This window comes from Lactuca serriola, chromosome 2, assembly GCF_051521515.1.
Source record: "Lactuca serriola cultivar US96UC23 chromosome 2, Lser_US96UC23_V15, whole genome shotgun sequence".
Lineage (NCBI taxonomy): Eukaryota > Viridiplantae > Streptophyta > Magnoliopsida > Asterales > Asteraceae > Lactuca > Lactuca serriola.
Window position 1 is genome coordinate 150498306 of NC_136409.1, and position 27370 is coordinate 150525675.

Sequence of the window (27370 nt, forward strand, 5' to 3'; positions counted from 1 at the left end):
TATTGTGATTTCAAAGTTGGACAAAGCTTATCAAGGAAGAAATGGTTACTGAAGTTGTACAACCTGCTATGAAATCAACCTAGGCGACGGTATAATACGTTACATATTGTTTAACTTATAATTTTATAATCATCTACTAACCATCACTATTTTAACGCATATACCTTTTCAAATGGAGGATTTGGTGTTATATTGGTATTGGTATTGTGATTTTGAAGTTGGACTTGTTAGTTACTTCTTAATATTTTAGTTTTACAAGTGAATTATCATTATCATGTTAGTAGTATAGTTTGGTGATGTTGGTTTCTAGTTGATGTTTGCAAGTTTCGTCCAAGAGTTTTCATGTTACTAGTATATTTATGTGATTTTGGTTTCTAATTTATATTTTGGGGTATATGTATGAATTGAATACAATCGGATATTAATATAATCATATATGACTTTTACAAATCTTTGTGGGAACAATAATCAAGATCAATAGATTCTATAATAAAGAACATGAATTAAATGATAAGAACAATGACGATCAAAAGAGTGTCAAATGCTTTGATTATAAAAGCTCTAGAAGAGTTCTCAAAAACTTCTCTGTAAGAGCGTACAAACGGCAATTAGGGTTCCAAGACGTTAACCCTAATGTTACATGCATGCACTATATATATAGTCTAAACTACAAAGCAGACCCGAGAATGGATAGGCTCAAACCATAATGAAACAAGCTATATTATGCATACATTTGACACATACAATTAAACCCAACAATCTCCCCCCTTTGTGTCAAATTCCGAATGAGAGTCTTCACTGTTGTCTTCTCTGCACGTTGAAAAGTTTGGGCATTAAATTCAGAAGCACGTTTCGGACACTAAGATACCATTTGATCATATTCGAGAAGCATTTCAGATCTGAAGCTGAGTTCGCTTTGCATGTTTCAACCATTGAAAGTGTTGGATAAGGTGTCTAAGTTTGTAACTATATTTGGTATGAACATAACCCGACTCGACATGGTCCATTTGGGTTGCACTTCACCTAACAATTTGTATGGATATATTTTTGAGAATAAGATATTTATGATCTATTAATATATTATATGTTATAACATATTAATATGAAATCATATTATTTAATTAGTATTGATCAAGAATTAATTTGGAATTAATTTAGTGATCAAAAGGGGCTAATTAAATATGGAATCTTACATATATATGGATTGGGCTAAGATTTATTTAGGATGGGCTAAGAGTGTATGGAAGTCCATGGATAGTCCATGAATCTTTTAACTCATGTATCCTATGTAAATGAAAAGTCATGGGTATTAGGATTTACATGCATGTAACCCTAATCCTCCATACTATATAAAGATGTCCTTGACACTTGAAATGACACTAGTGTGTGTGAGAACAAGGGTGGGCCAATTTCTAGAGTGCATCATATTCTCTCAAAGATTCCAACTTGTTTTTGGTGATTTGTGATTCCACTCGAGGCATCCACATTATTGGTGTTAGGCTCTAAAGACTCCAAGCAATCAACCACAAGTAAAGGTATGTTACTCTACTAAAGTTTTATATAACAAGTACCCCATAACATGCTGGTTAGGTTGAGAACCTTGGAAAATCAAATTTGCATGTATATTAGAGAAAACATAGATCCAAGGTTTCTAGGGTTGCATGTACACCATACGGGTGTTAGAATGCTCAAACCCATCAGTGGTATCAGAGCCTAGGCCAGTTTTCTTTATACTTGATGCAAAATGCTTGAAAAATCGGAAAACTGTTCACTATTCGTGTGAACTCGCCGAGTCCATGGGGGGACTTGCTAATTCCATGTGTAAATTCATCCTACTCGTCGAGTAGGATCATGCACTCGACGAGTAGAAGGCTATGCATGTAGTTTTTCGTGTTTTGCTGTTGGAAATGGACTAGAATCATTACCTTAAACTGTTTTGGACTTATAAAACCTGTTTTTGATGTGGTAATGATTATGTTAATCCATTTTCAATGGTTATTATCAAATTTTCAAGTTTTATATGTGTTTATATGATTCTTGAAATTGTTGATATGAGTGTTCATACTTATGAGTTTTAGTAGATCATAGAAATTATTTGTAACTTGTTTGTTAGTGTAATTCTTGATCTAAATGCCTATTGATGGAGTTCATAATTTGTCCTCAAGTTATGGATTACCAAAAGTCACTTCTTTAAAAGAGTTATTAAAGAACCATAGGTTACATAAAATGAGGAGTCTTTATTTTAATAGACAATTAAACTCATAAGTTATGAAATTGAAAAGTCTTGAATAGTTTCAAAACTTGCCCTCAAGTCTTGGAATTTGTAAACTCTCACACCTTAATGCTTTAATTCCCAATTGAACATTAGAATTTTAAAAGTTGAAAATTCAACCCTTATACTATTATTATATTAATAGTTTAATTATATATATATATATATATATATATATAAGAATAAGTCAGTCTTACCGTTAGTAGGCCTCATTCACGAAGCCAGTCTATAAGAGGGGGGGGGGGGGGGGGGTATAAGGTTACTGCCTATAAAATGACAGTTTCATGGGTGTCCACTCTCACCCACCGCTTCCTTGACTGGTGGAGGGTCGTTAGCCGAACGGGTAGGATAGGACCTTAATCCTCATAAAAATTATAATGAAATTATAAAGTAAATAAGACTTTAATAATTCCCAATCTTAGTTACTTTAGGAAAAATATGAAATAGCTACTAACCCATTAAATTACACTTTGTACCTTACCAAGTCGTTGGTGGAGCGTGTGTGGTTAACCGACACACTAACAAGGACTAGTAAGAGTGACAAAGGGTAACTTAATGTTTATGATAGATCGGTGGAGCGTGTGTGGTTAACCGGCACATCGATTAGGTGATAAAGTTAAGGGTACCAAGTCAATTTTCATGGTTATTCACACCTTGTTTGTGATCATCGACATCCCAGTCAAAAACTTGAGAGGGCACAATCGAGATTTAAACATGCCATTGAAAGTTCAATGAATCTCAAAAGATCTAGGAGTTTCAAATCCAATTAAAACTTAATAATTTATTTTGTTTTTCGTGGTGGAAATTGGTAAATCGTCATTTACCTACCTTCAAATATTTTATAGCTTGGATTACGGCATCCCTCTTCCAAGTTATGAAATAGTTTGTTGGGTTCTAGCCTTAATAATTCATTTGGGTGACTTATTAAGGATTCTTTATCTAATCTAAACTTGTCTTTCTTTATTTTCAGATGTCTTCCAACACCGCTACTGTCTCAAACCCTACACACTCCTTTTCCCTCATGAACTTGTGTGGGAAAGTCACTTTTGATGGGTCTAATTTCAATGAATGGATTAGGAGCATCAGAATGATTACTCGCTACGAGGGGAAGGAGTATGTCCTTGATAAGGAACTGAGGGTTATTGATGAGTCAACTTGTAGCACCTGGTTCCTGGTATGTATTTTATTCTAGTATCTTGCATTTTGGCCTTGGACTCGGCGAGTTGAGGTCCAACTCGTCGAGTCGGAGCGTATTGGACACAGAAGTTTAATGACCTACTCAACGAGTCCGCGTCCAGACTCGGCGAGTAGGTGTTGTCCGGACAAAACCCTAGATGAGGGTTTGCATCCTATTTAAACCACTTGTTCAGCCTCCCTTTCGTCCCCAATGCTTCCAGAACTCCCCTTAAGCAAACCCTAACCGTTTTTTAGAAGAACTAAGGCATTTTTGGTGGATCTTTCTAGTTGTGACCATAAGGAGGAAGGGAAAGGCTTGCGAAAACAAGTGAAGACCAAGGGAACCCGAGTTTGTGCATCTTCCACGGTTCATTGGAGGTATAAAGCTGTAACCTTGCTCTTTCATTTGTTAGATCCCTTTTTGGGGAGAGTTAGGGCTTTTATAAGCCATTTTTGGTGACCAACCATGATTGCAAGCATGGTTGGGGGTTGAGACTTCAGAATCAAGCCATTAAGGGAGTCAGAAGGCAGTTAGGGGTTACTTGCACCCATCTAAGGTCCCATGCATCATAAGAGCTTATTTTATGACCTTTTGAGCTCAAAGTCCCATGCATGCACGTAAAGTTTGTAACTTTAGGTGCTAGAACGATTGAAGGAGCTTAGATCTACCTTTTGGTCAATCATGGTTGGACATGCCCGACTCGACGAGTCCGAGGCAAAACTCCCCTTTTCTGTTAAGGTTTGAAGGAACCCAGTTGAGCTCTAGAAGGGTTTTTAGAGGGTCCAAGGAAGTGACCCAACTTATTGGACTTAGCCTTAGATCTGGAGTCCATGGGACTCGACGAGTGCAAGAGCGGACTCGACGAGTCCAAGGCAATCTCCTTACAGTTGAAGATGAGCTCGACGAGTTGTTCATGCAACTCAGCGAGTCGAGGACAGGACTTGTTTATCAGATGAATGTGAACTCGATGAGTTGTTCATACGACTCGGCGAGGCGGATGAAGATTCATTTGATGTTCATAAAGAAAGGAGAACTCGTCGAGTCCTTGCTGAACTCTACGAGTAAAGACATGGATAAGGACGGGTAAAGAGTTAGGGACTCGACGAGTTGGCGGCCCAACTCGATGAGTCGGGTCAACTGGAAGTTGACTTTGATTTGGACTTGGTTAGGGGTAAAATAGTCATTTTACCATAAGATTAGATATCATATTCTAACTGAGTGTTTTGTGGGATTATAGCCGGAGAGTTACCGGAGCAGTAGTCAGTCAATTGCCGAGCAGTTTTTTCAGAAGTCAGCCTTACGAGGTGAGTTACCTTCTAGTAGTGGTGGGTCTACGGCCACAATGCCGACCCACTAGTAGGAGTTGTATGTTAGATGATTGTCTTTGTGATATTCATCTAGGTATGCTGCTACCTGTTATGTTTATGTGCTTTCGATATGTGTTTATGTGGTAGTAGTAGTAGGGAGTGAAATAGTCCCCGGTAGTCGGGTGAAATAGATCGACGGGTATGTCAAGCACCCCAGAATGGCTTGACCTGGGTACGTCAAACACCCCAGAATGGTTTGACCTGGGTAAGTCAGGCGCCCCAGAATTGCCTGACAGTATATTGTATGGTATGTGGTACTATGAGGGAACTCACTAAACTTCGTGCTTACAGTTTTCAGTTTTGTTTCAGGTACCTCTCTAGCGAAGGGGAAGGAGTCGGTGCGGTAGCTGCACATCATACACACACCTCAGATTCCGCATTATGAGTTTTCCTTGGGATTGTACTCTGATATTATCACTATTTTATGATTTGGATTTTCAGACATTATACACAGTTTTATGAAATGTTATGATTTGACAATGTTTTCCTACAAACGTTTTAATTAAAGTAATTTATAAAAAAAATGAAATTTTTGGATGTGAAAAATGGGTTGTTACACGACTGGTACTCCTGAGGAGATTGATGAGTACACTACCTAGGAGAAAGATGCCACTAAGGTGTCTTGCATCATGTTGGCCATAATGACAACAAAACTCCAAAATTCCTATGAAGATTTCTACCCTTTTGAGATGCACCAGGACCTGATGGAAAGGTACCATCAGAGTGCTCGTCAAGAGAGGTATGGAGTCATTTCCTCCATGATAACAACTAGGATGAAGGATGGTGAACCCATCACCGGCCACTTGCAGAAAACGCAAAGGTTCGTGGACCGGTTGCTAAAGCTTAATGTGGACTTTCCTGAGGACATGGCGGTTGATATCATTCTCCATTCATTACCTCCAAGTTATGATCAGTTTCGCATGACTTATCATATAAACAAATAGGAAGTTACACTTAGAAAAATTCAGGGACTTTTAAGGACTGCTGAAAGTGGCTTTAAAGGTAAATCGGTTGTTACTCCTACTCCTACTACAACCCCTGTTCTGGCAATTGGGCAGGAAAAGGGGAAGAAGAGGAAGACCCCTTCGAAGGGTACCAAGGGAAAGTCTCTTGATGGCTCCTCTTCAAGTGGAACCAAAAGTGGTTCCATTCCTCCTTATTCAAACCCAAAGGAAGCACAATGCTTCTACTGCCATGAAAAGGGGCACTGGAAGCGAAGCTGCCCCAAGTACTTGCAAGATGTTAGGGATGGGAAAGTAAAACCCACCCATGCAGGTAGTTACACTATATTGTCTAATAACTCATCGCATACTATTTCTTGGGTTCTTGATACATGTTGTGGTATTCACAATTGTACTGATTTGCAGGGCCTAAGAAGAAGTGAAGAAGTGGAGCACGGGAAGATAAACTTAATAATGGACAATAGGAAAGCATCACCTGTGACCAAGATTGGAGTTTATTCTTTATTGCTTAGTAATGGGTTAAATTTAGATTTGAATAAATGTTGTTACTCGTCTGAAATAGCGAGAAATATTATTTCCTTTCATAGTTTGTACAAGCAAGGATTCACATTTTCAATTGATAATAAAATTGGTGCTATTAATGCTTTTTATAATGATGTGTTTTATTTTAAAGCATTACCTTGTGATGGTGTATATGAAATTGTGTCGATTGTAGACAACCTAGGAAATAATGTATTACATATTGATTCTTCGATTAGCTTGGATAACGCATCCTTGTGGCATTGTCGTCTTGGACATGTTAACAAGAAGCGCATAGGCCAACTCCAAAAGGCTGGAGTTTTGGAATCATTTGACCTAAAGTCGGATGATAGTTGCGAGTCTTGTTTACTTGGAAAAATGACAAAGTCACCTGTAACACCCAAAGTTTTGAAGGTCAACAAAGGAAAGAAAACCCTAATTTTTAGGGGCGACTCGGCGAGTCCAAGGAGGAACTCGGCGAGTCCGAGCGGGATCCGGGTCGAGGTGTAAGTGACCAACTCGGCGAGTCGGCCAAGTGGACTCGGCGAGTTTGGTCTGTGCGAGGAAAACCCTAAATCTGGGACTTTGGGCGCTATTTAAGCTCCTTATTCTCTCCATTAGGGTTCCTTAGAGCCTCCCTCATTCAGAAAGCGAACCCTAAGCCTCCATTGTTGTGCATTCAAGCTTCCAAGCCATTTTTGGGTGGATTGAAGGAAGAAAAAAGAGGGGAATCAGTGAAACTTCAAGGATTGGCTTCAGATCTGGAGTTTGTGGAGCCTTTCTGAGATATTGAAGGTAATAAGTCGTTTCTCTCCTTTAGATCTTCCATGGTTGTGAGATTTGGGGCTTTTAAGCCATGGTTTGTCACCCATTTGAGTTAGAAGCCGGATCTGGAGTTGCTACTTCAGATCCAAGTGTGTTATGGTCTAGAGAAGCATAAAGTATCAGCCCTTGAGTCAATTTTTGAAGCCCCTTGGCCTTAAACCCTAGTTTATGGTGTATTTTTCCTAGATCTCCATCTCTACATGTAAAGTTTGCAACTTTACGTGAGGAATAGGCACAGGAAGGGTGGATCTACAGTTTGGAGTCCATGCATGACTAAAAAGTCCTCTGCATGTTTGAAGATCTGAATGGACTCGGCGAGTCCTTTGAGTTGACTCGGCGAGTAGCATGAAGACGAGGAGGAACTCGACGAGTGGGATGAACAGCTCGTCGAGTCAGATGATGTTGGGCAGGAACTCGGAGAGTTGGATGAACAACTCGATGAGTCTGTTGAAGGTTGTCCTGGACTCGGCGAGTCTGTTCTTGGACCCGGCGAGTCAGGTCGCGAAACCCCAAACCCTTCGAGTTGAGACTCGAAACAGTGAGTCGAATGGAGACTCGGTGAGTTGGACAGGTCAGGACTCGGTAATCGATAGACTCGACGAGTCATGGACTGACTCGGCGAGTCGAGTCGCTAAGAGGAGGACTCTGAACATATGAACTCGGCGAGTCAATAGGGTGACTCGGCGAGTAGGGTTGACCTGGAAGGTTGACTTTGACCAGGACTTTGACCTTGACCAGAGTTGACTTAGTTGACTTTCGGGGGATAGTTAGACTAAGTGTTGCATTGATATTGGTAGCTCGGGGAGCTAGTGGAGCAGGAGTTCAGAGAGTTGTCGGTCAGCATCCAGAGGATTATCAACAGAGTTCAGCAGTGCGAGGTGAGTCTCCTCACTGTTTGTATGGGTCTAAGGCACCAATGCCGGCCCATTTAGAATATGCATGAAAGACCAGGGGCGGCTCCTGGCACACAGTATGTTATTATGTATGGTAGGAAGACCCGGGGGTTAGCCCTAGGCAATATGCATGAAAGACCAGGGGGCGGCTCCTGGCACACAGTATGTTATTAAGGATGATAGGAAGACCCGGGGGTTAGCCCTAGGCAATATGTATGAAAGACCAGGAGGTGGCTCCTGGCGCATTGTATGATATTATATATGAAAGACCAGGAGGTGGCTTCTGGCACACTGTATGCTGTTTAGCTAAGTAGAGTAGTATGTACGGTTGTCTTTGTGATACTTGCATAAAAGACCAGGGGGTGGCCCTTGGCACATGTCTGTAAGACTAGGGGGTGGCCCTTGGCACTTGTCTGTAAGACCCAGGGAGCGGCCCAGGCTTGACCAGGAAGACCACGCGCGGCCCGTGGCATAATGGCAAGACTATGTTTGGCACATAGCACCTTACTTGATTATGGATAAGTCGATTATGTATGGTTCTTAGCTATGAATGGTTTGTATGGTATGTGGTATCTGGGGAACTCACTAAGCTTCATGCTTACGGTTTTCAGTTTTGGTTTCAGGTACTTCCGGTAGCGGAGGGGAGAGCTCGGGGTGATCGCATGGCACACACCATAGACTAGACAGTCTGGGAATGTTTTACTCTGAAAATGAACATGTGTTTTGGGAATTAATACTCTGATTATGTTTTGGATTGACGTTTTTGCTCTAAGTGATGTTTTATTAAAATAAATTTTTAGACTTGAATTTTGGGTCGTTACATCACCATTCACTGGTACTTGTGCTAGGGTGAAGGTTTGTTGCACCTCATACACACAGATGTGTGTGGACTCTTCACTACTATGTGACTTTTATTGATGATTACAGAAGATATGGCTATATCTACTTAATCAAGCATAAGTCAGGAACCTTTGAAAAGTTCAAAGAGTTTAAGCAAGAAGTGGATAATCAACTGGGCAGGAACATCAAGATGCTCCGATCCGATCAGGGAGGAGAGTATCTTAGTATCTAGTTCCTTGACTATCTTAAGGAATGTGGAATTGTTTCACAACTGACACCTCCTAGGACACCAAAGCTGAATGGTGTAGCTGAGAGGCGCAATCGAACCTTGTTGGACATGGTTCATTCCATGATGAGTCAAGCTTCGTTACCAATCTCATTTTGGGGGTATGCCTTAGAGACTGCCACCCATATCCTTAATCTAGTCCATACTAAAAAGGTTGCCAAAACACCTCATGAGTTGTGGACTGAGAAAGTTCCCATTTTAGAATACATTAAGATTTGGGGTTACGAGGCTTTCGTGAGGCACGAGACTCACGACAAGCTCGAACCTTGAAGTGACAGGTGTATTTTCATCGGCTACCCACAAAAATCCTTTGGTTACCTCTTCTACATACCTAGTGAAAATGTGGTCTTTGTGGCAAGGAGAGGAGTCTTTCGAGAGAGAGAATTTATAAGCCAAGGAAATAGTGGGAGACAAATTGACCTTGAAGAGCTTCAGGAGTCAAGTGGTGAAGGAACCTCAAACACTAGCGATCAACCTGAGGAGGAAACTCTTGTTGAGCCGATAGATGAGTCTGTACCTTCGAGGCATTCCACTAGGGTTAGGAACACACCTGATTTTTATTATGGTTATCATATCATCGCAGAAGGTGATACATTTATCAGTGATAGTACACTGGTAGATTTGGATGAACCTAATAACTACAGGGAAGCCATGGTAGACCCCGAGTCTGCTGAGAGGAAGGAGGGTATTGATAGCGAGATTCAATCCATGTATGACAATCAAGTTTGGAACTTGGTTGACAATGTACCGGGTCGTAAGACAGTTGGGTGCAAATGGATCTTCAAGAAGAAGACCGACATGGATGAGAAGGTACACACTTATAAAGTGCGACTGGTGGCGAAGGGCTTTACTCAAACTCCAGGAGTTGACTATGATGAGACCTTCTCATTAGTAGCAAAGATTAAATCTATTAGGGTTGTGCTAGCCATTGTTGCATTTCATGATTATGAAATATGGCAAATGGATGTCAAAACCGCTTTTCTTAATGGAAAGTTGGCTGAGGATGTTTACATGGCTCAGCTAGAGGGTTTTGTTGATGAAAAGTACCCTAATAGAGTGTATAAGCTTGATAAATCCATTTATGGGTTGAAACAAGCATCTCACATATGTAATCTTTGTTTCAATGAGAAAGTCAAAGAGTTTGGCTTTTCGAGGAGTGAGGATGAGTCCTGTGTATATGTTAGGGCTAGTGGGAGTATAATTAGCTTTTTGGTACTATATGTTGATGACATACTACTCATAGGAAATGACATCCCGACTTTGCAGGAGGTTAAGTCTTGGCTTGGGAAGTGTTTCGCAATGAAGGACCTTGGAGAAGCTACCTATATCCTAGGGATATGGATACTGAGAGACAGGAGTAAAAGACTAATTGGACTTAGTCAGAGTACCTACTTGGATAAGGTATTGAAAATGTTCAACATGCAGAATTCCAAGAAAGGGGACTTACCGATCCAGCATAATGCCAAACTGAGTAAGACTCAGAGTCTGAGTACAGAGGCTGAGATATCTGAGATGAGTCGATTACCATATGCTTTCGTTGTTGGCTCGATCATGTATGATATGCTTCCGTTGAGTAAGATCTAACCAATCCATATTGTTAAACATCTCTTTAACCTTTTGTTCTTCAATCTTTCTCAAAATTCATGGACTTTTTTGCCCTTGAATCTACCTTTGGTTTGAGTAAGCAGTCAAATAACCAATTATCAAATGTATAACATCTAATTGATTTGTCTTTAGTTTGTTTTGTTTGAATTCGTTTGATTTTGGTTGAAAGAGTAATGAGATTTTAACATTTTAGTAAGCAACAGGTGGCAAAAAAAGTTTAGGCATAATTTTTTTTTCAAGAGAATCATATGGTATGAATTTGAAATTGTGGTAAAAACATGACAATGATATAATTGTCCACTTTTATGATTCATTTCTTTTAGATTCAACTCCAGAACACAAATATAAAATAATTATGCTTCTATTTTTTTCGAACTCGGAAATAAAAAAATTCACTTTACTTACCTTTCCTTTATTTTTTCTCAATATTTTATTTCATTTTTTTTTTCTTTAATGAACCTCGGATGTAAAGTGCCCAAAAATTACATCAATACCTTTCAAAGAAAAAATAGTGATGATAACCTAAATTATACGTAGTATTCCATTTTTTGCATAAAGATTTTTTCATAACTCGGGGTTTCAGACCCAAAACCAAAAATGGACCAAAAAGAGGAGAGCAGCTCCATATTCGACCCTTGCCCCATTTGCCTCTCACCGATTAATCAAGAATCCTACTTGGATCAATGTTTTCGTACGTATCATCTTCTCCTCTCTTGCTTTCTGATTTCTCTTCTCACCTTGTTCGAATCTTTAATATACAGAGAATTCGTTCGTATTATATCATCCGGTGGCTTATAGCTCTCTTGATTTTCTTCTTTCTAGATTGTACGAATTGTGAATCACCAACTAAACTGTTTGTATTCTTGTATGATTTTTGTAATCACCACCCCAATTGTTCGTATTCTCTCAGTTTCAACCAAAAAGACGTAATTTCATAATTTTAGGTAAAACGGACCATTATTCATCTTCAAAGTTGATTTACCTCTAATGAATTCGCTGGAAAGTAATTGTCGAAGTTCATGACAACTATTCCCTCCCTTCCATCAAATCACTACAGGGAGGTCCCATGAAAATTGCAACCTTCAAAATTAGTCCTTTGCCAAAATTGCAACTTATTTCATAATTTTCAGGATATTTACACATAACGATCAACCATTTTTGTTAATCGATTGCAATTTTCGGAAGTAGTATGAAGAAGAAACTAAACTTGTGGGTAAAAATTCAATATCGAGTTTGAAATTCAACGTTAAGGCTCCATTATCTTTTCTCTTTTCTGTTCCTGTGTTGCAACTCTAGCTCCATATATTTCACTATCAAGATGGTCAATTTACAAATTGCTATAATGCTATTATAGTAAAAAATGTAAGTATGTTCTTATATGTGCATGAAGACTAAACCTGTGTATTTTACATGTGTTGTGATGACTATTTGCAGATAAATTTTGCTACAGTTGCATCCTGCAATGGATAAAAGTAGTTGCTAGTAAGCATTCTCCTCGTGAACCCTTCATAAAGTGTCCTCTTTGTAAGGTTTGTCATACATAATAACTTTCTGATGTATAAAAACTAATTCCATGAAAATGGGAAAAGATTTATAAAAATGCATTCTTGGTGAACTAGTTTTACAATTATGGTTATCTTGCAGACAAAAAGTTCATCAATAATATATGGGTATGATGGAAGTTCTTTCCAACAGCATCTTATTTATGAGAATTCAGAAAATAGGTAATTTTTCTTTCTATATTATATTATATTATTTTTCTATCTTCTTGTTTTTGATATTTAGTAAGCTTACTTATTCTATCTGTTGTAAATGTAGCATTTTCTTCACAAAAGCCCATAAGTACAGATTACAGTGCTACTACATTGAGCTAGGTATTCTCCTTTATGTATACGGATAAGGTCATTAAATACTTTGCAAATGGTTTTGTATTATTGTATTAAACCACAATATTGATGAGATAATTTAAGAAAATCAAACTGTTTTATACCCAATGACCAATGTGACACTTTTTGCATATTTTCTTCTATACTTACAAATTGTGTGTATCAGGTAACTCAATTGGTAATATTAACATATCACGTTATTGGAAATCCAATAAATATCTTCAACCGAATCAATGGCTATATAATTGGGTTAGAAGGGAAATTCAAGCTTTGATTCAGGTCCACTTCATTATTTTTCTTATATTCTTGATATATTTTATAGTTTATACCATAAGAAGCTATTATAATTTACTTATAATTGATTCTTCTTTTTGTGTAGGAGAAAGATGTTGATATAATAGTGCATCATATTATTGGAGTCATTGATTCATGGAGAAGGTAGGTTTTACCATTTTGTTGACTATTAGTCAAATATCTCAGTAATGGCAAATTGGTAATTTAGCAGAAACGAGCCAAAGGGGTCTAAAATTTCGGCTGAATTAAAACAAGAAGGGTTTAAGAGAATGGTGGTGGATGCTGCGAAGCCTTTTTTGAGAGGGAGAGTGGATCGATTTGTGAATGAGGTGGAAATGTTTTTAGCTTCTGGATTGAATATTGAAGCATATGATAAAGTTTATGTCAAACATTTGGGATGGAAAATTCCGGAGATAGTGGGTGATGATATTGATGATGATGATGATGAAGAACATGTTGATTGTAACCCGGTGATTCCGTTGTTGTCTTTTTCTGATGATGATGAGCTTGATGAAACTAGTTGAATGGTTTTCGGGTTTTAGAATTAGAAAAATAATTGTTTTGATGAAAATGTTAACTATGTGTCTATGTCGATGTTGTTAATTGTTTATTAATTTTTTTTGGAACAACCAATTGTATATATTAAAACAACTAGCATGGAGTTGGTGAATAAAATAAAAAATACTTTATCACGTCATGTTACAAGTGGATTTTTAATTCAATCTCATCAAGAAATCTAAAATTTTCTTCATCTAGATGATAACTAAGAAAATGCAATATCGACTACCGAATTAGAAACCGAGTTCTTGTGCATTTTATCTCATTTGTTCTAGATCTTGCAAAACCATAGTGGGAGCTTTAAACATGAAAAAACAATTAATTAGTTTTTTTTACATCATTTGATGAAATTAGATGTAAATATTATCATGGTGAGTGTGGACATAAAGAAGTTGTGGAGCAAATTGTTTTCTATAACTTTATATATATATATATATATATATATATATATATATATATATATATATATATATATATATATATATATATATATATATATATATATATATATATATAGGGAAGAGTTATATGGAAAATGAATGATTAGGGCAACAGATATTTGAACCAATGAAAACATGACAACACATCTCTTCCACAATAACTTCCACAATACATTACTTGTGAAGAAAGAAATGGACACATGTCATTTGATTAGGGATGAGCAAAAGGACCGAACCGGACCGGACCGGGGAACTGGCTTCGGCCAAAATCAAGAACCGAACCGGCCCGGCGGTTCTACCGGTTCCCGGTTCCTACCGGTTCTTGTCGTGTCTTCAAATGTTGGAACCGCTCCTTGAAAAATAGCATCATACGGTTTCGGTTTTTGCCGGTTCTACCGGTTCCGGTTCCAAAAATCCACAAAAATAACGTCCCGGTCCCGGCCCGACCGGTTCCATCGGGTTCCGGTTCCGGCCGGTTCCCCGGTCCATATGCTCATCCCTACATTTGATTATTGGTTCCGGTAGATGTTGCCCTAGTTATTTGTTTTCCATAGAACTCATTCCTATATATATATATATATATATATATATATATATATATATATATATATATATATATATATATATATATATATATATATTATTTCACATCTATTAGAGATCGGTAAATAAGTTCTCTAAAATGGAGCAAATTAGTTAAAAAAAATACTAATTGTTATGCATGTTTTGGACATAAAGAAGTTGTGGACCCCTATCCTTCATCCAAAACTTGATGTACTCCACTCCTAATCCTCTATTTTATCTTCTCCAACTGAAAAATTTACGCATACACAGACGATAACATGGCAGTGAGCTCCGATTACGGAGCGTTCATGGAGAAATTTATTCTCCCGCCGTTGCCAACAACTTCTCCGGCGCAGCTCCCCTTGAATCGCCTCACTTTTGCTGTCAAAGACATGTGAGTTTTCTCTTAATCCTCCACTCATGTCTCATGGTCGCTGACTTTCAACCTCTCATCATCTCATGCTATCTATTAACGTACTTATTATATACAACTGTTTACTGATAGTCTGATACGGTGGTTCCCCTGGTTTCATTATCAATTTACAACAGTGATTAATTAATTAACTGGTACTACTTTTTTTATTTTATGTTTGTCAAGCAAACGAATGCAGTGTTTCTACATTTTGTTTGCAACACGTGAACAAATGTAGATTAAAAGCAGGAAATCGCAAATTATCCGATTAATCCTTTCGGTTTAATTCTCTTACACGATTTCAATGGCCAACTGACTAATCAAATGATTGGTTTCAATTGCGCCTGATTGAACTGATTTCTGTCAAAACCACTTTAATTGAAAACCTACGTATTCATTACTCAATGCATTTGTACTTTGTACTTGATTCAATTTAGTTATTTTTGAACTGGAAATCAGATTTGACATGGATGGATACGTGAGTGGATTTGGGAATCCAGATTGGTTGAAGACTCATTCTGCTGCAACCTCCACAGCTCCTGCTGTTTTGGCCATGTTGAATGCAGGTGCCACATGTATTGGAAGAACTGCCATGGATGAAATGGCTTACAGGTCAGATACATGATACCATAATACATCATTACATCCATAATAATATCTGTCCAATTTACATGAAATAGAAAAATATCTTAAAATTAATGTTTTGGAGCACAGCATAAATGGAGAAAATATACATTATGGTACACCCCTTAATCCATGTGCACCAGATCGTGTTCCTGGTGGATCTTCAAGTGGCTCTGCTGTAGCAGTTAGTGCCAAACTTGCTGATTTCTCTTTAGGTGAGTGAGTTCTTTTTTGGAGTAAATGAAACGAGAGTAAATGACCATTTTGCCCTTTTGTCTATACGTGTAGGCACTGACACAGGTGGAAGTGTAAGAGTTCCTGGATCATACTGTGGAATCTTTGGGTTTCGTCCATCTCATGGAATTGTTTCCACTGAAGGAGTTATTCCCATGGCACAGACTTTTGATACTGTTGGTAAGTTTTAATAATTGTTATTTTCATTGATAGGAAATCAAATAATGTATGATATGATTAAATCATGTGGAAAATATGTTATAAAAACTTGTAATTTGGAATTTCAATACAGGATGGTTTTCTAGGGATCCTGGGACTTTAAACCATGTTGGGAAGATATTATTAGGGTTACCAAATGAAAAACTTGTGCACCCTAATAAAGTCTTAATTGCTGAAGATTGTTTTAAGCTTCTTAGTATTCCAACCACACGTGTGACCAAAGTTGTTGCTACATCAATCGAGAAGTTATTCGGAGGTAATCCTTATGTAAAATGACCGTTTTGCCCCTGATTTATATCTAACTTCAGTATTGCAGGTGATATTTTACAGTCTATTAACCTTGGAGACATTATCGAAAGCAAAGTTCCAAGTCTGAAGCACTTCATGCAGAATGATATTACAGAAAACAAAGAATTCAGCATTAAATCTTTGGTTGCTCTATCTACTTCCATGCGATTGCTTCAAAGGTGTGATTTTAATATTTCATCTTCTAGAAGATTAACATTGTGATATAACATTTTAACTCCCCCATTGTTGTGTAGATTTGAATTCAAGAAGAACCATGGTGAGTGGGTAACCACAGTTAAACCTAACTTGGGTCCAGGTATATCAGAGAGGGTATTTGATGCTCTTAACACATCAGAACAAGACATAGGCCCCTTTGACTCCATTAAGACCCAACTACAAGAAGCTCTCTCTTCTCTCTTAGGGGTATCACTCCTCTCCCTCTTGAAATACATTTATTTTATTTCTGGGTAAAAAAAGTAAAAAGTATTTTTTTTTAATTAGGAAAATGGGATAATTGTTTTCCCTACTGTTCCTGGACCTCCACCTAAATTGCAAACAGAGACAACTTCATTGGAGACTTTTCGTGCCAGGGCATTCAGCTTGCTGTCTATAGCTGGAGTATCTGGATTCTGCCAGGTCAGCATTTAAAAACCATTATTTATTTATTTATTAAGAGATTTAAAACATGGTTTGGTTTATAGGTGACAATTCCACTAGGGAAATATGAGGATCTTCCTGTGTCTGTTTCTATGTTGGCTAACCATGGTTCAGATGGGTTCCTACTAAATCTTGTTGAAACCATTTATGACACTTTGAAAGAACAAGTTTCCATTGCTGAGAAAGTGAATTACTAGATTCAGAAGGCTAAATGTAATTGATAAATTGAAATTGCTTGATATGTATGAATATACGTGTAGATACACAGTTATATGTATATGAAAGCAGCAAGTAAGAGTAAAATACAAGTATGGATCTACTCTATTACAGAATTATTATGATGCTTCTAGTTCCAAAAAATGATATCCAGTTTTTTATGTCAAAATATATGATGCTGATAAAATACCAAGTTTGAGTCCCAAACAAATTTTTTATTGATGTTAAATACACACGAAACTAAGTGATGTAAGTGGTGTACGTGTATAAATAGTATAAGTGGTTTTTGTTCATTACATTGCGCATCACACACACACAAGTTAATCCCGAGTCTAACGATGTGCAAATCTTTGCTTCTGTCCAACTCATCAAACTCTCATCTGCAACAAAACAATCCATCACCATTTATTTATTTATTCTCTCAAATTCATCATTTTCATCCTAATAGTTTTATATCTTATATTTAATACTTATCCTTTGTATTCATCATAATTCTATATAATGAATAAAGGGCTCGATATCAATATTGTTTCTATAATAATGAATCAACTTTGAAAATCCAAAACCGTCATTACTTTCCATAATTATTATTAAAAACAAAACTTAAAGAATCGACATGTATGAGAAAAATCTTCTATGTATCAACATGTAACAAAAGAATATAAAAGCTCTAACATTATATAAGCGTAAAATAGGAATAAAGTAAAATGTATGTAGCAAAGAGAGCAAGGAGCAACATGAATACAAATAAACTTTTTTCCATTTTGATATCTTATCACAGGAATCAATACATGTGTAAAGAAACCACACTCTGTCCCCTTATATAAGTCTTGTTATGTATAATAAACATCCATCTATGGATGACACAACAAATATTAATAATTTATTTACCTTTTCAAATTAGTTGTTTCAAAAACTCAATTGACGGACGTGTAATCCACAAATTAAAAATCACATTCCAAACTAACATCACATAATCTATATTCAAAGTTGAAACAATTATATAATTTCAGAAATTTAACAAAATCACTTTAAAATTTGCTTCATAATTAATTATTTACAAACACATATTACATTATCACAAATCAAATTTAAGACAATTTTACAAAAAATTATATGTATTTATATAAAGATATAGAGCATATGCGCATCAGATACACAAGTTAATCCCAAGTCTAACAATGTACAACTCTTAGCTTCTGTCCAACTCATCAAACTCTCATATGCAACAAAACAATCCATCACCATTTATTTATTTATTCTCTCAAATTCATCATTTTCCTCCTAATAGTTTTATCTCTTATACTTAATACTTATCCTTTCTATTCATCATAATTCTATATAATGAATAAAGGGCCCGATATTAATATTGTTTCTATAATAATGAATCCACTTTTACAATCCAAAACCATCATTACTTTCCATAATTATTATTAAAAACAAAACTTAAATAATCGACCTGTAACAAAAAGAATATATCTTAAAGGCATAAAATACGAATAAAGCAAAATGTCTGTAGCAAAGAGAGCAAGGAACAACATGAACACAAATAAACTTTTTTTCATTTTAATATCTTATCACAGGAATTAATACATGTGTAAAGAAACCACACCTCACTCCCCTTATATAAGTCTTGTTAATAATTTATTCACCTTTTCAAATTAGGTGTTTCAAAAACTCAATTGATGTGCATGTAATCCACAAATTAAAAATCTCATTCCAATCTAACATCACATAACCTATATTCAAAGTTGAAACAATTATATAATTTCAAATTTTTAACAAAATCATATAAAAATTGACTTCATAATTTTTTGTAAGAGACAAAATTGACTTCATAATTAATTATTTACGAACACATATTACATTATTACAAATCAAATTTAAGAAGATAATTTTAAAAACAATCATATGTATTTATATAAAGATATAAAGCATTACAAAACGATATTATTAAGTACGAAAAATTAGGGCTTTTAAAATTACCAAACAAAAGTTAGGTTAAAAGTTAAAATCTAAACAAATAACTAATTAATTACAATTACTTTGAAAATCCAAAACCATCATTAATCATAATTAATTACAATTACTTCGTATCTGTTTCTTTGTTGAAATCCTTAATGACAAGTTGCCATTGCTAAGAAAGTGAGTTACAAGATTCAAATGCCTAATTGTAATTGAAATCGCTTGATACTTATGAATAGATTCATACATATAGATACACAGTTATATGTATATGTATATGCAACCAGCAAGTAAGATTATTATTATTATTATTGAATTTCATTCTATTTCCCTCCAACCAAATGCATGAGCATGAGCATGACAAATTATGATTCCAATTCCTGTGACAGATTCTATTCCTTTAAAAAACAGTCTACAAAATGTTGCAATAAGAATAAAGTACAAGTATGTTACATAAGAGAAAATGGAAAACAGAAAGTGATTAGGTCTTGATGAAGCCACCAATTATTATTATTATTATTATTATTAGGGGAAAGAAAGGTGAAATCAAGTCAAATACAAACTGTCCAAAACCGCAAATCCAGCAGCAACACCACCCTCGTTTGATGAAGAAACTTTAGTACGCATCAGGTAACCACATTGCTCACTAACAATCACCTTCTCCTTGTTTCTGTCACATTTACAATCGCATAATATGTCTAAAACACAATATGTATAGATAAAAGCAATAAAAGTTAGATTTATTTATTCATATATATAAATACCTTAGATATGAACTAAATATCCCGAGTTCAGAAATGGCCTGTTCTTTATAGCAGATACCTTCTCGAACAAGAAGTGTCGGGAAATCTTTTGGGAAAATCCTTTGCATGAGAATGTATGCTGCTGCTTCTTCTTCGGATCCTTCTTTTTGCAATCTTACAAGCGTTTCCTTCACTTCATCCCCATAAATGTTGTTACCTGATTTCAATGAAAAGATATTTCGTTACTAGACTAGAGACGATCAGAAGGGCATTCACGTCTTTTTACAAACTATAAAGAATCTAGGCTTTCATGAGCAAGATCCAATCACTTGGTTTGCTTTTGTTACACTGGACGTGACTACACAAGCTTTCTACGTCTATTTTTGATGATAAGGGTATTTACGTCTTTTTCATGCACACAAAATCAAGAGGAAGCATCTGTCTTGTCCCACTTTTGTAAGTGGGACTAAAAGATTACAACTTTTGTCCATTTGACATTTGTCCCCGTCCCACAAAACAATGACAGAAAACAGATAACAGATAACAAATAACAGATAACAGGTGAGGTGTGAGTGTGACCTCCGCCTTCTCTTTGTGGCTTCATGACAAATGCTCCTGGCTGCTCGATAGCATTCTTGACAGCATTTGAATCATCCAAACTCCATAATCCAGCAAAGCATGCCTGAAGCTTTGCTATGTCATCTTTATTATCAAGAAACCTACTCCCACATGAAATAAATACAAACACAAATTACCAAAATACCCCTATATATATGACTGCAACAATGAAATCAAGAATATTTACCTCTCGAGTACATTAGGTTTTGCAAGCTCCTGCTGAACTTTCTTGGTGCCAGTTAAATGATAAGAGATTGAAGGACACTTGATAGCTACAGATTCCTCCATAAGCAACCTAGCTTTCCACTCCTACAAGATTCATAAAACCATTAAAACATTAAATTGAAAATAATTGAATATGATTAATTTTTTTTTTCAAGAAATATATACTCACTGATTCAGATGGATAATCATTAGGTGCATATCCGGCTCTAAAATATATGACTGCAACAGTTTCACCATCCCTGCAAGTTAGTTTTCAACATTTAGCTTGTGTTTGAAGATAGTTTGACCAGATTACGGAAATACCCCTATACTCTAGACATACACTACAAGAGTTCCATCTGAAAGTGTCTTCCCTTGTGCATCAATTTCCGCCAATGTCTTCCGAATAGTTCTAACATTATGTGTGTTGATGAGCTCAGGATCACATTTCAATTAACAAAAATTAAAAGAATTTTTTTTATTTTTCTTCATTTCAATATATATAATGAGGGTATTATGGTCTTTAATAACAAAAGAAACAACAAAATTCAACTTCTTCCCATTTGAAGGAATCAAATGGAATTGAATTCCGTCCATTTGGCATGGCAACAAAACAAGCCATGGAATGGAATCTTGAATTCCAATTCCGCTGGAATCTGTAGTAATGCAAAAAGGATATCTTTCAGTGAGGGTTGCACTGAGCCAATGTTGGTCATACATATTCCGTTCTTCAGGTTGAACAACCACCATAACTACAGCACTGTATCACATGATTAACTTCTCATTCAACATTATATAATAATAAAACAAATAAAATTAACATGAAAAAATCAATAAGAAGATCCAACCTTGGATTGTTATATTCCATCCATGCCTTTGCCAACACCTCAGCAAACTTAGTTGCTGAATTATTTTTCGGAATCCTTCCGAAATCAATCCCTAAGTGTTCTTTATATTGAGAGAGTAAGCTCCTGCAAGATGATATATGTATTTATAATCTTATTCATAACAACTAAGAATTAGAATCAGAAACAGAAAAACAGTTGATTAAAAATAGAAATACTTACCTATGAAGCTCACTAACAAGACAACTTAACCCTGAGAATGAACATGATATTGTGTTGAGCTCTATTTGGAGAAGTAAATTTGTATTTTCATCAAGCATATAATCAGAGCGATGTAATCCCAAGCGAATATCCTAGGGGCAAGATTTAGAAAATTTAGTTAACTTCCACAAAACCTAATTTGGTAAACTATGTATTCACTTAATAGAAAATGTCCTAACGTTTTACAACATAAAGATTAAAGGGTTGATTACCCTACAATGATACCTCCTTCTTGCCGATTTGCAGCATCCTGGAGTGTATATCTAAAAGTCTGGAGGTGAAGGCATCCACTTTCTTTGTTCTGAAATTACAAAGAGAATGTGATCAATTTCATCCAAATTGAATTTAGATTAAGTGCTTAACAGTTAACATAAATCATTTCAGAGAGAAACCTTGAGAGAGTGTCCTGCAAAAACTTGCCATCCAAACTAACTCGGTCTACTAACTCGTTGAAAATGGGGGCTAACTCACAAGCTTGCTTCCAGTGGCTTTCTGGAAACGAATATGGTAGTAATGCAATTGGGGCGTGAACCAAACCGACTCCAGGAATCGATCCTGATCTCTGCAAATTCAGTTATAATCAAAACGATACATATCATTATATCAGTCCTCAAATCGACTGAAATCGATAAGTGTTTGGTTGAAGCTAAAATTACACAAAAGGATGAACAAACCTGGACGTTTCTATCTCCAACAACGAGTCCATGAAGAGAGCTCCAAACGAGAGCATCATAAACCAGCTTTTGAAGTAATTCCGAGTCGATTGTGTGAGGATCAGACATGGGGTTTTTCACGAAGCTTTTTTGTTGGGTGGTTTTGATTTCTGGAATGCTGCCGCTGCCGCTGCCGCAATTGGGTGGCGAATTTATTGAGAACTTTGATGAAGATTTGTGGAATTGGGAATAAGTGTGAGTGGAGAGAATGAATGTTGATGTTGATTTGGGGTGATGGAGAGTGGATGAAAAGCAATGGTGATTGGGTAAAGAAAGGGAGAATGAAGAAGAGGAAGAGCAGCCAGCACCCATTTTGACCTTGTGTCCCACTTACACATCCCATCTTTATAAGTGCTTACAAATAATATTTGTCTGAATTAAGTTCAACATTTTGTCTCTTTTGGTTTAACTTTTAGAATGGGTGTCTATTCATATATTTTTTTTATTCATTTTATTTGATAAAAAAATTAAGAGGTGTAAATAAGTAATTAAAGATGTTTAGTGAAATAAATATTAAAAACTAGTTTATAATATATGAGAACTACGGTTATAAAATTAATTAATTTTTTATAGAAAAAAATTCAAAATTATTAATCAATTATTTTAAATAAATGATTAATTAAGAGATATTTTTTTAGTTATATAAAATTATAATCGTTGATTTAAATAAATAAATGAAATTATATCATCTTATAATCGGTATCAGTTTTATTATAATGTTATTAATTTAATATAATTAGAATGAGAAATTTAAAATTTGAAATTTAACATAAAGAATTAACAGGTTGACAAGTGTTATAATATTAATTAGGAGACCTAATATTATGACACACGACAAAAAAAGAATAAAACTATTCTTTTATTAAAATAGATTTAAAAAAAAAGATGTATATTTAGCAATGGGGTCATCATTTATAATTTATATGGCTAGTTTTTATGATTTTATGTAGATATTTATGATTTCTTATTTAAGATGCTTATTAGTTATTGTAGTTTGACACCACTAATAAATATTTTTTAGTTTTTGGATAAAGCAAAAATACAATCATTATTTACTTAAACAAAAAGTTTTTCATAAATGGATACATCGTAAGTTATTCAAAACATCTTATAACTTACTTAAAAAAATGCTAACCTTATTATAACTCTACACTTTTATATACATATATCTAAGTGTTTTTTTTGGGTCATTTTATGTGAATAAACAAAATTTATCAAACACTAAAAAACAACTTATCAACTTATTATATTTTGGTATCGGATAAGCTAATTCAAATGTTTTTTTAACTTTGTCTTACACCGAATAAACTAATAAACACTTTTACAAATAAAAATGCACCCTTGTAAATAAGCAATCTCAAACACCCTATATCTATCATGCTTGATCCATTTGCTCATTTGACTATTTATCCCATTTTATTATTATTCTTTTATTTTTGTTGTATGTTCTATTATTTAAGATTTTAAATTAATCTTTTTTTTTCTCTCTCTCACGGAAAAAATCCAACAAGATCAATGCAATAACATGTTCCCAAACTCTTTTCAGTTTTTCTTTATTATCATTTTTATTATAAATTGTTTCCTAATCGATCGTTTTGTAAGCAATTCTACACTAAAACATGTTATATATTAGAGCATCTCTAATTATGGGTGTAATCAATAGGTGTGAAAGCGGCGTTGAGGTTGGACACAAGGGTTCGTGGTTGAGGGAGACAATGATGTGGCCGACGTGTTGTAGAGGCTGGGCGGAGGAGTTGCCAGCAGGATGGAGGCGATGTGTGTATGCGACAAATTTGCAAAGACATAAGTGAAAGCTCTTAGAGCATCTCCAACTAGGGGTGTAATCAAAATCGAACTAATTCATGACAACTCTAGTGTATCAGAGACTAATCTTTTTATGTGAGTTGCCATTGTCTAAGAAGTAGTTATCTACTCCTAGATTTTTAAAAAAAATTGTTATTAGGAAATTCTTTGTAAGAAATAATTATCTTATTCGCTTCAATTTGTGATGGTTACATATTAATTACATTAATAATAATTTATGTTTTAATGATTTCTCATTTCAATTTTTAACTTATGAGTAAATATTATTAAAAAAGAAAGCCAATACAACCATCATATAATCGTATTTTACATTAAAATTTAATTTATAAAAACATCTCTAATGGTCAAACTATACTATGACTTAAAATCATCGTCACCGATTATTCCATTAATTTTAACCTCTAAATAAAAGTTTTATCTAATGGTTGACGTCTTATTATAGGGGAGCCTAAAAGCACCATGTCATAAACATAAATACTGATTTGTTGACTTCATTTCTCCTGTTTTAATAAGCGCTCGATCACATATAACTTGTTTTTCTTTTGCCAAAAAGAGATGAATAAAGATACAAAAGTATTTCGAAAATTAATGTTAACCGGTTCTAATTTTTTGAAGATATAAATTTCATGATTTTCGAACTAGTTCAATAATTTTGAAAGAAAAAAATATCAGTTACAAAGAGTATTTCTAAAATTCATGTCAGATTTTCGAAAATTTCCAAACTAGTTCTAGGTTATCAAAGATAGAACCTACTTCTGTTTATGCAAAATGATTTCGAAAATGGAGTTTCTTCACATATTTTAGAAGATATATATTCTGATTTTCGAACATATTCTTCAGGAAAACAAAAGTCAATGATTTTGGAACTTGGAAGGTAAAATTTCGAAGTCATGAGAAAATCGTGAAAAAGACATCATCTTGAATAGAACGGGACCACTTAGAAAAAAAAAGATATTTGAAAATCTATACTTCAAACATATTAATACTTTGTAGCACGTTCCAAATACATACTACATTTTCAAAAAGCATGGAAAAAATGATCATTACGACATATCTTTTCTATGTGGTTAATGAGGTCAATACCTCTTAAATCAAATATTATGTTTCTTTACACAAATAAAACATCCAAAATGATGTCAAACTTCATTGACCCTTTTGTACTCTCATACATCCTTTTCTATATCTCCACATGAACAACTGTTATTTTGCAACTGTTAAGAAAAATATCACAAACGACCTCCAAACCGAATCTCAAGTCCTTTTCCACCAATTCCAGCAATGAAACATCTGAATCCACATTGCTGTAGCTCAGCAGTCACTGCATCAACAACAGAAGCAGACAACACTTTTCCAATATATAGTTAAGGAAATTATAAATAAACATATAATCTCATATAATCTCAATCATGTCATGTCATGTCATGTAATAAAGAAAAGGATACATGCTGGTAATAAAGTGAGAACACATCCACCTCCACCAGCTCCTGTCAATTTGGAAGACAATTTGTATTTATGGGTTGTGCTAATTACTGTTTCAATAGAAGCATGGCTGACACCCATACATTGAAGCAGACCTTGATTCATTTCCATCAACTCTTCAACTTTCTCTTCTTTTTCAACAACTGCAAGATCATTGGAAGAAGATAATTGGATTGTGGATGCCAGCTCATTGCTGATGTAATCAACAGCAGTGAAAACAGATGTCATTGTGTCTGGATGTCTGTCTCTTCTTTCTGCAACACTTGTGATTAATGCCTTTGTGTTTCTACTAACTCTTGTGTCTGTGATTAGCATTTTCAGTGGCATATTGGATTTGATGGAGGTTAAAGCACCAGATTCTAACTTTATCAAGTTTCCTATACCACAATTTATATCTTATAGATATACAATCAGAAAAAAGAAAGGATAATAAACACATATATAATAAACTCAAACATAAGTAACATACCCATTGTGCTAACTGTATTGTCTATCCCAGATGGCTTTCCATGAATAATCTTTTCACCTTCAAAAGCCCATTCGTTGGCCAATTTCTGTTCTTTTTCACCAAGTGATAGCCAATCCTCACTGCTGAAGTCAAGATTCACAGAATCTGATGAAGCAAGTAAGGCGCCAGATAGTGAAACACAGTATGCTGCAGATGATCCTAATCCTGAAGCAAGAGGAAGCTCAGAACTCACAACTATCCTTGCTGGTTTATCCCTGAATTAACCACATGCATAGACAATTAATCAACAGGTTTGAAGGTTTATAAGAATAAGATCCATCGACTTACCCTTGGATAGAGGTGTATAACCAGAGAAAAGCAACAACTCCAGCAGCTATTTCGATTTTTGACTCTGGAATTGAATGCTCTTCCACTAGTGTGGTGATGAGTTTCATGGTCTCTGAAGAACATGATGTTGTTGCGGATGCAGGGCTATCGATTGTTTGAGATAATGTTTCTCTGATTCTTTTAGTCGGCCATGAAAATTCCAGGCCGACATCTCTGAGCTGGAGTGATAGTATTTCAGAGCTATCTATCCAAACAAGAAAAAAATATACAAGGAAGAAATGAGATTCTCTGTAAATAGATCACCTAATTCATAAACAGAATAACAATTGCTATAGATTCAATTTCATGATATGAACCCTAGACAGAGAATGCAACATTGTCATTCGATCGATCAGCTGGAACGCATCTTAATCAGTTTATTTATTTATGAGATTCGTAAAAGAAAACGAAGATGAATTTGACATTATGATACAGTAATCGAGAGAAAAAGAAAATAAAGCGAGATTCGAAAAGAAAATAGTGGTACGTGAAAACGTAATGTACAAGTAGAGAAGGGAAACGGCGAGTGCATTACGGGAAGGTGGAGGGAAAGTAATAGAGACGTAAGTGTAGAGGTCGATGGCAGCAGCGACGGCGGCGGATCCATAGACGACGGCGTGCTCGCCGGAGAGTATGATCTTGCCTGGAGCCCTGGCTTTCACTTCCATACCCCTGGTTAACATGCTGCTCATTATGATTATGATTATGGCTGTTTCTGTTACGGTTGGAGCCGGAGCTTAAATTT

At 35.5% G+C, this 27370-nt stretch overlaps 4 protein-coding genes across 5 annotated transcripts; 2 read left to right on the plus strand and 2 right to left on the minus strand.

Moving 5' to 3' along the window:
* The first annotated feature begins 11295 nt into the window (after positions 1 to 11295).
* Positions 11296 to 13618, plus strand: LOC145087002 (RING/U-box superfamily protein). 2 transcript variants are annotated; one of them, XM_079024890.1, is made up of 7 exons: positions 11296 to 11437; positions 12181 to 12275; positions 12391 to 12470; positions 12565 to 12620; positions 12799 to 12911; positions 13012 to 13070; positions 13135 to 13618. In XM_079024890.1, the coding sequence occupies exons 1-7, from the start codon at positions 11344 to 11346 to the stop codon at positions 13448 to 13450; spliced, it is 813 nt and encodes a 270-aa protein (XP_078881016.1). In that variant the 5' UTR covers positions 11296 to 11343; the 3' UTR covers positions 13451 to 13618. The 2 variants fall into 2 exon arrangements, with proteins under 2 accessions (XP_078881016.1, XP_078881017.1); XM_079024891.1 differs by having other exon boundaries at positions 13138 to 13618.
* A 1093-nt stretch (positions 13619 to 14711) lies between these two features.
* Positions 14712 to 17257, plus strand: AMI1 (amidase 1). The gene is made up of 9 exons (XM_079024892.1): positions 14712 to 14882; positions 15360 to 15512; positions 15615 to 15739; positions 15813 to 15938; positions 16051 to 16233; positions 16294 to 16444; positions 16520 to 16688; positions 16767 to 16901; positions 16967 to 17257. The coding sequence occupies exons 1-9, from the start codon at positions 14767 to 14769 to the stop codon at positions 17117 to 17119; spliced, it is 1311 nt and encodes a 436-aa protein (XP_078881018.1). The 5' UTR covers positions 14712 to 14766; the 3' UTR covers positions 17120 to 17257.
* A 2211-nt stretch (positions 17258 to 19468) lies between these two features.
* GSH2 (glutathione synthetase 2) lies at positions 19469 to 22820 on the minus strand. Its single transcript, XM_079024894.1, has 12 exons — positions 22449 to 22820; positions 22167 to 22336; positions 22000 to 22075; positions 21736 to 21866; positions 21517 to 21639; positions 21347 to 21428; positions 21012 to 21091; positions 20859 to 20928; positions 20652 to 20773; positions 20426 to 20565; positions 19868 to 20063; positions 19469 to 19773 (listed from the first exon to the last, which is right to left on the minus strand). The coding sequence occupies exons 1-12, from the start codon at positions 22797 to 22799 to the stop codon at positions 19650 to 19652; spliced, it is 1665 nt and encodes a 554-aa protein (XP_078881020.1). The 5' UTR covers positions 22800 to 22820; the 3' UTR covers positions 19469 to 19649.
* A 2455-nt stretch (positions 22821 to 25275) lies between these two features.
* Positions 25276 to 27370, minus strand: LOC145090494 (mevalonate kinase-like). Its single transcript, XM_079028673.1, has 5 exons — positions 27161 to 27370; positions 26587 to 26830; positions 26260 to 26513; positions 25754 to 26167; positions 25276 to 25656 (listed from the first exon to the last, which is right to left on the minus strand). Exons 1-5 carry the CDS (start codon positions 27315 to 27317, stop codon positions 25538 to 25540), a joined length of 1188 nt encoding a protein of 395 aa, XP_078884799.1. The 5' UTR covers positions 27318 to 27370; the 3' UTR covers positions 25276 to 25537.

Excerpts from the sequence above, each read along its gene's own strand:
- LOC145087002 (XM_079024890.1), top strand. The coding sequence starts at position 11,344 with ATGGACCAAAAAGAGGAGAGCAGCTCCATATTCGACCCTTGCCCCATT. Across the intron at positions 11,438-12,180 it reads CTACTTGGATCAATGTTTTC|ATAAATTTTGCTACAGTTGC; the intron begins GTACGTATCATC and ends GACTATTTGCAG. Across the intron at positions 12,471-12,564 it reads TATGAGAATTCAGAAAATAG|CATTTTCTTCACAAAAGCCC; the intron begins GTAATTTTTCTT and ends TTGTAAATGTAG.
- AMI1 (XM_079024892.1), top strand. The coding sequence starts at position 14,767 with ATGGCAGTGAGCTCCGATTACGGAGCGTTCATGGAGAAATTTATTCTC. Across the intron at positions 15,939-16,050 it reads ACAGACTTTTGATACTGTTG|GATGGTTTTCTAGGGATCCT; the intron begins GTAAGTTTTAAT and ends ATTTCAATACAG. Across the intron at positions 16,445-16,519 it reads TCCATGCGATTGCTTCAAAG|ATTTGAATTCAAGAAGAACC; the intron begins GTGTGATTTTAA and ends ATTGTTGTGTAG.
- GSH2 (XM_079024894.1), bottom strand. The coding sequence starts at position 22,799 with ATGGGTGCTGGCTGCTCTTCCTCTTCTTCATTCTCCCTTTCTTTACCC. Across the intron at positions 21,429-21,516 it reads ATGGAATATAACAATCCAAG|TGCTGTAGTTATGGTGGTTG; the intron begins GTTGGATCTTCT and ends CATGTGATACAG. Across the intron at positions 20,774-20,858 it reads ATGATTATCCATCTGAATCA|GAGTGGAAAGCTAGGTTGCT; the intron begins GTGAGTATATAT and ends TGAATCTTGTAG.
- LOC145090494 (XM_079028673.1), bottom strand. The coding sequence starts at position 27,317 with ATGAGCAGCATGTTAACCAGGGGTATGGAAGTGAAAGCCAGGGCTCCA. Across the intron at positions 26,831-27,160 it reads TACTTTCCCTCCACCTTCCC|ATAGCTCTGAAATACTATCA; the intron begins GTAATGCACTCG and ends TTGTTTGGATAG. Across the intron at positions 26,514-26,586 it reads TTATACACCTCTATCCAAGG|GGATAAACCAGCAAGGATAG; the intron begins GTAAGTCGATGG and ends TGGTTAATTCAG.